Raw genomic sequence first — 13,120 nt, forward strand, 5'->3', positions numbered from 1 at the left:
GTTGTCCGCACCCTCTGTAGTACCAGTTCGATCCCGCTGGCCTCGGAGCAACCCACATGGTGAGCAGACCTCTCCTGTCTTGCCCGCTGCTCCCCTCAGCAGTGTGTTTCAGTCAGTCTGCCTGTTCTGTGCCCCACTCTGTCTCTGGTGAATCCTCTCACGCTCCTGTGCATCTGGCCTGTACCCTGGCTCTTATATAAACAAAATAAATCTTTAAAAAAAAAAATATATATATATATGTATTTGTATGCAACTCAGACAGAATAAAAGAAAATTTTCCTCATATCTAAGGCAGTAATTTAAAGTAACCAAATGTAAGCAATAAAATTCTATCAAATGCTCTAGACATTTAAAATTTAAACATTTACTCTTATTTAAGGAGAAAGTGGAAAGAGATTTTCTGCAACTAAAGAGAAGTATACCAACCTTTCGGATATCTGAGTCTTTCCATCTAATCTGAGGTACCTGTGCTGATGATGTTTTAAAAGAACTTCTAATATATCCAGCATCATGGTAAACTGACTAAATAATACAACTCTATCACCCTGTGAAAATAAACACACAGATTAAATACACTGACAAATAAATTATAAGTATCTAATGATCACCTGCTTCAATAAAAATCAAGTAATGACATCTAAATTTTTTGTTTTAGATTACCTTAACATTTAAACTTCATCAGCAAATAGGAATAGCTACATAATTTCGATTATGATCTTGCAAATTCAAGTTATTTCAATATAAAATGCAGTATATAAAAATGCTTAAATAATTATTGTAACATAGTAGTTTAAAATACTAATATTAAAACAATCATACAGATTGTCACCTAAGAAATGAGAATTACCACTACTTAAAAATATGTGTGTGTATGTTAGTGTATGTATATTGAATTCTATTGTCCTTTCAGAGATTCAATGGGGAAAAAGTAATCAGGAAAATGTATGTCCAAATATATCCCCAAATGCTCAAGACACTAGTTCTCGAAAATTTAAAATAGATATAAGCTAAAGCTTTAAGAAAGTCAGATCATGCCAGAAATGTTGTAAAGAAGTTTAACTGAGAAATACAAGATGAGTACAATTCTTTTTTAATACCTTCTGTTTCAACTCCGACAAGATGCATCCTAAAACTCGGAATTTTCCAGAATCTAAAATCAAATCCATGTCTAACTGAAAATTATTAATGTGTCGGTACTGTTTACAAAGTACATTTAATTCAAAGTCTGTCATAACTTCCATATCTTCAAAAATCAGGTCAGGGTTAGCCTCACAATGTGTAGGTTCCTCAAAACAAAACAAAACAATTTATACTTCAGAATGAAGATTGTTTATAAAATGATCACAATACTCTTAATAAAACTGCTCATATCTGATAAAATATCTAAATCATTGAAGATTTTAATGCAACAGATTTAGGAAATCTTCACTTCTTAGGTACAATAAAGAATAAAATTCTTATTATTTTAGAAATAATATATTAAAATATTTTAAAATAAAATAATTTCTAGGATTTGGTTCACAATAATGTTAGTGAGGGTTCTAGCTAAATTAAGAGTGGTGTTACTCCAACTGATAACTAGAGGAATGAAGGTTATATATGGGCAAAGGATTTCATTATACAATTGTCTTTACTTTCTACATGTTTCAAATTTTCTGCTTAAGGATAAAGCATTTTTTTAAAAAAGAGAGGATAGGTGCAGGGGAATTGAGGCAAAAATAAAAATGGGTAAAATACACAAAAATACAATGAAGAAATGAGTGAAGAGAGTAAATGGAGAAAAACGACCCATACTTAGATGGGTTCTTTCTGGTAAAACAATAAAGGAGTACATAATGTTAAGTCTAGATCAGGAATTGATAAACTTTTCCTTGCAAATATTTTAAGTTTTGTAGGCAAAATTTATGTGCTGAAACTTATCAACTCTGCCTGTGTGTTAAGAAAAGCAGTCACATAACATGATGGATCTGGAGGGGATACTGCTAAGCAAAGTAAGTCAGAAGACAGCAAGACAAAATACCAGATAATTTCACTATATATGGAATATAAAGGAACAAAATAAAGAGTCTGACAACACCAAACCAATAACAAGCCCCAGAAATCTTGACTGTGGAACTGTGCTACAAGATGGGGATAAGGAGGGGGAAAAATAAGTGGGGTAGATACACAATGAACTATGATGGAGGACTATGAGTATGCTGGGGGCAGGTGTGGTGATATACATTTATCTGCGTAGGTGGGTCCTATACCTCTGAATCACATACAATGTGTTGTACAGTAATGTTACCTCAATAAAAATATATCTGGAAAAAAAAAAAGGAAGGGCAAGGGTAAGGAAAGAAAGAAGGGGGGCCTACCTGGTGGTGCAAGGGGTTAAGTCTCAGCACTATGAAGCTATCAGCAGTCACTGCAGCATGAGTTTGATCCCCTGCCAGGGAGTAACTCACATGGCACAGCAGACCTCTCCTGTCTCACCTACTGCTCCCCTCAGCAGTGTATTTCATCAGTCTGCCTGTTCTGCTCCCCACTCTATCTCTGCTGAATACTCTCACCCCCCTGCACCTCTAGCCTACACCCCAGCTCTTGTATGCATACTATATTTGAAAAAAAAATTTATTTGTGAAAACAGAAATTGCTATATTTGGCTCTAAATTCCATTTACTGACTCCTGATATAGTCACTCTTTGATTATCATATACTCCAAATTATATAAAAGGAAAAAAGGAAAAGTGGTTAAAAGGAAAACATACTCATTAGGTTTGATTTTTAGCTTAACAATTAAACTTAGTGCTTAATAATGTTAATAATGTTAATAAAGCTCAGTTAGCTTACTATAAAATACTTACCTTTAGCATAAGCTGAGACATTTCCTTGAGTTTTTCAGGTGTGTAATATTGGCGATGTAATAAAGGATGATTAGCCATTTTTCTCAATTGCATCATGACATTGCACATTTCTGTGTTTTTTTCTGTGATCCAAAGAGTACACATTAAAAACAGTATCCAACTGATAGGTGTTTGTTGAAATATAGATCAACTTAAAAATCTAAAAATTTTATCTTCAAATTCTAACTAATTTTTAAAATATGAAAATCCCACTACCATATGACTAAATAAAATGCAGGCCCAGTAAAGGACTATTTTTCACATAAAATTGTGAATATCAGATTATACCCATGTTATTGATAGATTTTTTCAATCTGTTGAAAAGACCCAAATAGAGTTGTTCCTGCTTCTCTGACATTGCACAGAGCTCAATTCGATCTTTCTTGGGGGGCAGTTGCTTGAGAACCTGAGGAAAGAAAACAGTTTTATATAATTCAAATAAAAAGGAAATCAATTTTTAATAAACAATCATAATCAAAGATATGCAGATACGAATTACCTCCTCTTTTACTCTTCTGAGAATAAACGGCTTTATAATTTGTTTTGCGTGTGCTATTCTCTCCTTTTCATATATACTTTGCTCATCAGCTGATTTCTAAGTAAAATAAAAAAAGTATTTTAGAAATTATTCATTGAAATAATCACAAAACAATATTGCACAACCCAAAAATCTCCCTCACCATAATGAAAGTTGTGTTTCACAGAAACTCAATTCATTATACATGGAACGTCATGTCTGAATTTGGGATTACTTCTTAAATCTCCTATGTAATTTGAGATTTCATAACAAGTAATTATGTATTCTGTTGAGGTAATGCACTTGAGTACACTATATTGGCATTCAAAAGTCAGTAACTAATAAGTTATTAACTACCTAGAAAACTGACATGAAATAAAAATATGGGGGATGAGGCAAAAGGAGGAAAGGTAGAAAAGTTGGATTTATTTGTAGAAAATGGCCCCCCAAAGAAAGCTAGTATAGATGATGCAAAAGGGAGGGATAGTTCAAAAGGGGGGATAGTTCCTAGTCAAAACTTGGTCATTTTGACAAATTAGAGGAGTGGAATTGTATTCTACGATGTAAACAAGTCCTTCATATCCCATGATGTGCTAGGTCATTTCAAGAATTGTAAATCACTAACATATTAGTGACATTTAAAAAGGCAGTTAATCTGCAGTGGAAAAATACCAGAAAACTCTTAGAAAACACTTGTGATTTAGGAAAGAGTAAACAATCTATATAAACATTGCTATACTAGAAAATTTGGGAGCTACTCAAGACTATATTGTATTTATTTAAGCAACAAGAGAAAACTGAACTTTTCTTCTAAACTGAGTCAATACTGGAACATTTAGAAAATGTGATTTTTGCATTCATGTACTTTTATTTCAAAATGTAGTTTTCAGTTTAAAAATTTTCTGGATATTCTAGTTTTGCCCAGTTCTACAGTTTGACTATAGAAATGGCTGCTAATTTACCTGACCAATTTTATTTTATTTTTTAAAGATTTATTTTATTTATACAAGAACTGGGGTAAAGGCCAGATGCACAGGAGGGTGAGAGGATCCACCAGAAACAGAGCAGGGAACAGAACAGGCAGACGACAGAAATACACTGCTGAGGGGAGCAGTGGCGAGACAGGAGTGGTCTGCTGCGCCATATGGGATTCTCCCCAGCCAGCCGGGATCAAACTCGCGCTGCAGAGGCTGTGGACAGCTTCACAGCACTGTGCTCAACCGCCTGTGCCACCAGGGAGGCCCTATTTTATTTTTTTTTAATAAAGATTTATTTTTAGGGTACAAGCCAGAGGTGTGTGGGGGGGGGTGGTGAGAGGATTCACCAGAGACAGAGTGGGGAACAGAACAGGGGGACTGACTGAAGTACACTGCTGAAGGGAGCAGCAGGCAAGTCAGGAGAGGTCTCTTGCACCATATGGGTAGCTCTCTGGCCAGAGATAGAATTCGTGCTGCAGTGGCTGAGGATAGCTTCGTAAGTTGCTTCTTAACCCCTTGCACCACCAGGGAGGCCCTACCTGACCAATTTTAATAAGATGCAATGGACAACATCACATGTTACCACTCCATTAATTTAAAATTGTCATTCCTCTTAAAATTGAGGTTTTAAAAAACAAAACTTGCGGACAATTATAGAAATCACCAATTTATTTCCCATTGTATTCTGCCTACAGCTCACCTCATATAAGTATAGGGATAGCAACTAACACTGTGAAAAAAAAGAAAATAAGAGCATGATACAAATAAAACACAAAGTAACATAAATTTGGGAGAAAATGTAAATTTATACTTACCGTCTTAGAAGAAAACATTCTTCGTATTTCACTGGTGCTACTACTAAACATGTGTGGCATAACAAAATTCAACAGTGACATGAGTTCTAACAGATTATTCTGTACTGGAGTGCCTGTGAGTAGCAAGCGGTTATTTGCCTGTGAATGAGGGTAAAATTTTATTAGTTTACTTCTGATTTCATAAGTAGGCAACCTGTGTCTGTATCCTCATTTACTTTTATGAGTTAATAAAAGAAAATTATTTTAAATTTATAACATTATATATAACGGGTTGGTGAACTATGGCTCATGAGAAAGACATATTCAAAGAAAAGGAAAGAACAAGTGTCAGAGGCTAAATGGCTTACAAAGCATGAGATATTTACTCTCTGGACCCTTAGAGGTAAATTTTGTTGATATCTGATATAAAATACTACATACATTAAAAGACTCAATGTAAAAATTCATGGAAAACTCTTACATTGATTGTCATAAGATGCTGGTAGCGGATGGAACCCATGTTTTTCAACATATGGCCCTCATCAAAAATGGCATAATTAAGTTTCAGTCTTCGAAATAGACTACGATCATCAGAACTGCTGATTGCACAATTATACCTACAAAAAAGGAAAAATAAACTTCTAAGGTTACACATCTTTAAAAGCCTAGAGTCTAAGAAGATTTAATGTTTTGTAAGATTTTCTTTACACATTTCTAATAGTCTGTCTTAAAAAATACCACTATATACAGCTGATGTTAAAAATACCAATGTAGTTGTATCTAATAATTGTTGACATACATAGAATCAAATTATGAAAGCTGCAATATGTAGTTAAAAGAAAATTTAATAGGCATTTTCTACATACTTAGGAAGAGGCCAATTTCAGTATGATACGAAATCTGCAACTATTACTATTTGTTTCACGAACTGTTCTATTTTAAGAAGCAACAGAAAGAGGAAGCTAAGACTTTTTGTTTAGAACACAAATTATGTTATTAAACTAGCTTAATAATTTACTATTGTATTAAACTAGTAGATTCAAGATGTATCAATTAATAGCTAGCAGTTCAAGATTACATATGAAAATGGATTCTATTAACATAAATTTTGGATGAATTCTTTTAATCTTGGCCTGTTACAGAAGTTAATACAGAGGAATAATATTTTTTTTTAATAGAGGCATGTTTTATTTATTTGTTTGTTTGTTTTGTTTATACATGCACTGGGTACAGTCAGAAGCGCAGGAAGGTGAGAGAATTCACCAGAGCCAGAGCGGGGAGCAGAGCAGGCAGAAGGACCGAAGTACACTGCTGAGGAGAGCAGCGGGCAGCAGGAGAGGTCTGCGCGCCATGTGGGATCCTCTTCCGGTGGCCTGGGAGCAGCTGGGGATTGAACCGGCACCGCGGAGGCCGCGGGCAGCTTTGCAACCCAGCGCTCAACCGCTGTGCCACCGGGGAGGCCCATAACTAAGTATTGACAGCTTATGTGAAGCTTGAAATAATTTATACAATAAATGTAGCATGAGAACATTCTGTTAAATATTTATGCCAAAGAGTTACTACCATGTAATGATTATTTACATAACTTCCATGCTTATTTCTACTCTAACTCCAATTTTTCACTGAGAATAAGATTTCACTATATTAATACTTACTCATGAGTAAGAAATATAAATCATTTTGGTGGGCTATCTTCAATTTTACTTTAAATGCTGATTCTTTTTTTTTTTTTTTTTTTGTATAGAGGCATGCTTTATTTATTTGTTTGCTGGTCTGTTTGTTTGTTTTGTCTATACATGCACTGGGTACAGTCAGAAGCGCGGGAGGGTGAGAGAATTCACCAGAGCCAGAGCGGGGAGCAGAGCAGGCAGAAGGACCGAAGTACACTGCTGAGGGGAGCAGCGGGCGGCAGGAGAGGTCTGCGCGCCATGTGGGACCCTCCTCCGGTGGCCGGGGAGCAGCCGGGGATCGAACCGGCGCCGCAGAGGCCGCGGGCAGCTTCGCAACCCAGCGCTCAACCGCTGCGCCACCGGGGAGGCCCTAAATGCTGATTCTTAATGTTACGACCCTGTTTCCAATTAAGTAGACAAAACCTTTTTATAACTGCTGTCAGTCAGCTGATAAATTAGCAAAAAATATTCTTTTATTGGTCTTATATACCAAACTATAAAATGTCTGAATCTATAACATAAGTTATTCCATTATTCCTGCTGCAGGTCACAGCATAAACTTCTTTCACATTACTGCTACTATTAAAAACTTTTTTGTTTTTAAATTTAGAGATTGTACACATTCTTTTTCAAAAAAAAATTGTTCTTAATACTTACGTGGTCACAATTACATTGTATTCTTCATATTTACTATGAATGTTATATCTAATCTGTTTACGTTCTTCCTGAGAACCTAAAATTTTAAAAAATACACACATGTTGGTATTACTCTATTTTGTTAGGATTTCAAAGAAATTTCTAACAATTAGAGCAAAAGGATATGCTCTTACCATAGTAACAGAGCACCTTCAAAGTGGGGCACCATAAATTAACTTCCCTTAACCAGTTATCTGTGAAACCAAAGAGAGATTATTACTTGAATCTGCTATAAAGAGATACATGTGTACAGTGAAATGAAAACTATAGTTTAACAAGTACTATAAGGAAATTATTCAAAGAAGCTGATTTTAAAAATTATAGACTCTTTGCAATTTTATATCTGATGATAAAAATGATCCTGACGTCTTGAGGTGGCAGAGGACTAAAACCATTATATTTAAAGGTGGCTATTAACTTCCAATTTATTAAAATATTTTATTAAATACATATAAACATACTCTTACTCTATTCTACCTCCAACTGAAATAATGGAACAGTAATTCGAGGGGGATTAATTGCTTACTGGATAACCAAATAAAATTTTAATTATATATTTGAAAGCACTTAGTTTTTCTTAAATTAGTCATTCATTAAGTAATTCAAAAGTACTATGAAAATAAAGCAAATGATCTTTTATCAAATGGTCCTAGATCTATAATAACTTAAAAGGCAAATAATTAAATTTGTATTTAAATTATCTTCTTTTAAAAGATTGCCAATACAATTGACAAAATCACATACACAAAGGGAGAAAAAAGTATAGAGACCACAGATATTAATATTTCACCTCCACAAGCCAAGAAATACCACACACACAACACACAGTTTTTCTTCCTATATATAACATTATGGTTGGTTATCCAAAGATTTACTGGTTATCCACAGATTTACTAACCTATAGTTGAGGCTGGAACAACGATCAAATGAGGACCTTTATTATTCTCTTGATAGAGGTATGCCAAGAATGCAATGGCTTGAATAGTTTTTCCTAGGCCCTAAAATTAAAAGTTTAAAAGACAACATATGAAACTTAAAAGTAAATTCAGAAATTTGGAAAACAGAAAAAGAAGTAATTCTGGGTTATTTTTGATTCCCCATAAAGCAACTCTTTGAGAATTCTACTATGTTCTTAGATCTCAAAGACAGAAAGAATTGATCATAATCCCCAAAGATATTATAACCAACTTTAAAATGAGCAGGATGGATCTTAATTGTTAGTTAATATTTGATACACATTATATATTATATATAGAAAGAATATAATTTTGGCAGTTGTTTACATTAAGGAAATATTTACTATATATTAGATGGACAGAGAACTATGTTCCAATGACTAATTAGAGCTTGTTCTATAACCCAGCAATTCGACTCCTCAGAACATATTCAAGCGATCTGAGTGCCTACATCCAATAAAAAGATGGCTAGTAATGTTCACAGTAGGTTATAACTGCTAAACACTATAAATAACCTAACATGAGAATGGATAAACAAGTTGTAGTCCATTTATATATTGGACTACTAGCAAACCAATAAAAAGAAGCAAGCTACTTGAGAGTGAGCATGGCAGGGAAGGAATATTGGGATCAAATTCTCCCATAAAAATAATCTGATAGGGAGAAATAATATCCTGGCGGGACCTGGATGCTCTGGACAGCTTTCACCTATGATTCACTCAGACTGCTGAGGGAATTTGGAAAGACGGGGGAAAGGAAGAGAGAAAATCATGGGAACGCTTCTCCCCTCCCCTCCCCTCCCCACAAAGCTGGACCACTACATCTAGAAGGAAGGAAAAGCTTGAAGACAAGAAGCCAAGAGACTCCTGAGACATCTGAAGGATCTAAACAATGAAAAGTGGGCAAGTGGGGCCCTCCCCACAGACATGCAGTGCTGTGAGGCGGTCACTCTACTGTGGTGCCTCCTTCTCCCCCACCTGAAGACTGGTGGGACCATTTAACCCGCTGGTCTGGTCACACTTAAGCTGGAAGGACACCAGGGGAAGCCTCATAGGGCTGATTCCTACACTGGGGGCCTCTTGGTGTCCCAAGCCCTAAGGTGAGAAAGGCTACAAGAGACTCATCACTCACCCAACTACCTCATGGGCCCAGAAGGTGTGCCGATCCTCCCACACCCACAGCTGCAGTTCATTCCAAGCCCTTTTGTGTGTTATTTTTTCCCTCTTTTTCTACCCTCCCTGGGAAGACTATCCTACTCAGTTCTTAGAGGTGGCCCCCAGCAGACCAGACTGAAACAGCAAACACTAGCTCGCTGGAAACTATAAGAGTCCTGAGACGCAATTCTCTCCCCATCTGTTTGGTGTTTGTTTATTGATCAGTTGGTTGTCTATTATTCATTTCCCTCCCTATTATTTCTGTTTTCTGATTCTTCTTTCTTCTTTCTCCCCTTTTCAACGCTACCATCACTAGTTTCTCTTCTCCTTCTGCTATATTCCCTCCTCCTCCTCTTTCCTCTTCCCCGTATCTGGTCCCTTCCTTCTTCTCTTACCTTTGTTCCTTCTACATTTCTGTATTATCCTCCTCTCTCCTCTCATCCCTTCTTTCTCCCCTTATTCTTTTGATCCCGGTATTCTTCTGAGACACACCTACAGGGACCTAGCAGTTCAACAGAGAAATACATCCCATCCACACTGCAGGCACCTCCCAGTGGACTTGGCTTCAGCGTGTGTCTGGAGGTGCAATACTTCACACAAGACTCTTGACTACCACAGGTTGAGATGTCAGATACCATCCTACACTGGGGGCCAGAAAGGCATAGCTCAGAACAACACCTACCATAACAGAAGTGCGCCCAGATGTGTGTCCAGCCATAGCAGCTCAGACACTAGGCAGACATATCTATGCCTGAGCAAGACCAACGGTACAGGGGCACTATGAATAGAACAAAGCCAAAGGCTAACTATGGGAAGAAGGAAATTTCAAATGCTCAAGCAGGCCTTTCTGGGAACAATAGATCACAGAAAGTCAACCTCCAGAACCTGAAAACATGGACACGGAAGAATATCTCCACCTAACAAAGAATTCATAAAGGCCATAATAAAAACTATTAAAATTAAGAGAAAATGCAGAAAAAGATAAGAATACAATCAATGAACAGAGGAAGACAGTGAAGGAACTGGAGGAAATCCAGAGAATAGCAGAGGAGCTCAAAAATTCAGGGGAAAGCCATGAAAATAGAATGGAAGAAATGGAAGAAGGAATCAGTACTCTCAAAGATAGAAACATAAAAATAACCAAAAAAAAAAAAAAAAAAGAAAAGAAAAGGAAAGAGAAGTACAAATAAAAAGAATGAAGAAACACTTTGAGAGTATCTGACACCATGAGGCAAGGAATTATAAGAGCCATAGGAATCCCAGAAAGTGAGGACAGAGACAAAGGAACCAAAAAACTATTGGAGATAATTAAAGAGAATTTCCCAAGCATGAAGAAGGACATGAAAATATATGCAGAAAGCTAGAAGAACAACAAATTACCACAATGAAAGAAAAACTACAGAAAGACACATAACAGTAAAATTTCTAAAAGTCCAAGACAAGGAAAAAATAATGAAACTGATGAGGGCAAAGAAACAGATAATCTATAAAGGAAAACCAATTAGGTTGACATCAGACTTCTCCAAAGATACACTACAGGCAAGAAGAGAATGGAGTGACATTTGACAAACTCCAAGTCAACAAATTCAAACCAAGAATAATACTCTACCCCACAAAGCTCTCCTTCCTCTGTGAAGGAAAAATAAAAACCTTCTTAGATAATCAAAATCTCCAGAAATTCATTACTATGAAACCCCTACTCCAAAAAACATGACAAGAAACCCAAAAGCCAAAACCAACAAAGAAATGAATAGGAAGAACAGAATAAGGTAAGGAATAGAACCACAAAAGGACAAACAAAATGGCCAATGTATCAAAATTAACTCTAAAAGTAAATGGACTAAACTCATCAATAAAAAGACAGCATAGCAGGATGGATTGAAAAACAGAACTGCTTTTTAACAGCAAAACAGACAGTTTTGCTGTCTACAGGAAACACGTTTAACTACAAAAGATAAACATAGATTGACAGTAAAAGATTGGTAAACAAGCAGATAGACCAAAAAGAAGGCAGGAACAGCTATCAGATAAAACAGAGTTCAAACTAAAAAAAACTAAAAAGAGACAATAGATGGTTACTACATTATGATAAAGGGGACAATACATCAAGAAGATATAACATTCATCAACATATACTCACCAAATGAAGGAGCACTAAAATATATCAGACAATTACTATCATCTCTAAAAAACAGACATTTGAGAAAATACATATGTAGTAGGAGACTTCAACACACCACTCTTGCCAATGGTCAGATCAACGAGACAAAAAATAAGCAAGGATATTAGAGCTCTAAATAAGGACCGAGACCTCATGGGCTTAACACACACCTATGGGACACTGCACTCAAAACAATCTGTGTACACATTTTTCTCAAGTACACATGGTTCATTCTCCAGGATCAATCACATACTGGGACACAAGATCAACATCAACAGATACACTAAGATCAAAATCAGTACAACTATCTTTTCTCACGATAAAACCATCAAACCTAGAAATAAATCATGACAAGAAAGCAAGGAACGTTCCTATCTCATGGAGATTGAAACCCACACTACTGGAAGACCACTGGATCAAAGAGGAGATCAAAGAAGAAACTAAAAAATACCTTCAGATGAATGACAATGAAGGCACAACTCTCCAGAATGTATGGGACACAGCAAAAGCAGTAATAAGAGGAAAATATATAGTAATGCAGGCTCACATCAAGAAACAAGAAAAAATTCAAAGAAACAACATAATCTCCTACGTTAAAGAACAAAAAAAACCAAAAGCCAACAGAAGAAAGGAAATAATAAAAATCAAAGCAGAAATAAATGAAAGAAGTTAAAAATACAAACCAAAAGATCAATAAAACCAAAAGTTGGTTCTATAAAAAAATAAACAAAATAGACAAACCTCTAGCCAGGCCCACAAAGAAAAAACAAACAAACAAACAAAAACAAAAACAGAAGCAAGCACAAATAAATAGGATCATAAATGGTAGAGGAGCAACTACAACAGACAGCAGAAATCAAAAGAATAATCAGAGATTACTATGAGCAGTTGTATGCAAAAAGTATAACAATCTAAAAGAGATCGACAAATTCCAAGAACGATATAATCATCCAAAGCTAGATAAAGAGAAAATGGTATACCTAAATAGACCAATTACAAGCAGTGAAATTGAAACAGTAATCAAAATACTCTCCCAAAATAAAAGCCCAGGACCAGAAGACTTCATAAATGAATTCTACCAAATGTTCAGAAACAAACTAGTGCCTCTCCTACACAAACTCTTCCAAAAAATTGAGAAGGAAGAAATACTACCAGATATGTTTTATAAAGCCAACATTACACTAATATCAAAACTGAACAAGCACAACTACAAGTCAATTTCTCTACTGGACACTGATGCAAAAATCCTATCCAACAGAATCCAACAATGCATCAAAAAAGATAATTCACTATAACCAAGTTGGATTTAT

General features: G+C 35.7%; 1 protein-coding gene across 4 annotated transcripts in view; it reads right to left on the reverse strand.

The window, feature by feature from the left end:
• Nucleotides 1-13,120, reverse strand: part of SMARCAD1 (SNF2 related chromatin remodeling ATPase with DExD box 1) — a gene marked incomplete at both ends in the record, with an annotated part of 109,779 nt that overhangs the window by 15,676 nt on the left and 80,983 nt on the right. For 3 of the 4 annotated variants that reach the window (XM_084234231.1, XM_084234230.1, XM_084234229.1), the window contains 10 exons: nt 427-545; nt 1,098-1,286; nt 2,847-2,968; nt 3,174-3,291; nt 3,385-3,480; nt 5,195-5,332; nt 5,655-5,790; nt 7,501-7,576; nt 7,674-7,733; nt 8,438-8,537. In XM_084234231.1, coding sequence (XP_084090357.1) covers nt 427-545; nt 1,098-1,286; nt 2,847-2,968; nt 3,174-3,291; nt 3,385-3,480; nt 5,195-5,332; nt 5,655-5,790; nt 7,501-7,576; nt 7,674-7,733; nt 8,438-8,537 — 1,154 coding nt within the window. The remainder of the gene's footprint in view (nt 1-426; nt 546-1,097; nt 1,287-2,846; nt 2,969-3,173; nt 3,292-3,384; nt 3,481-5,194; nt 5,333-5,654; nt 5,791-7,500; nt 7,577-7,673; nt 7,734-8,437; nt 8,538-13,120) is intronic. The other variant, XM_084234232.1, reaches the window with a different exon arrangement.

This window comes from Talpa europaea, assembly GCF_964194135.1.
Source record: "Talpa europaea genome assembly, chromosome: 5".
In the NCBI taxonomy this organism is placed as follows: domain Eukaryota; kingdom Metazoa; phylum Chordata; class Mammalia; order Eulipotyphla; family Talpidae; genus Talpa; species Talpa europaea.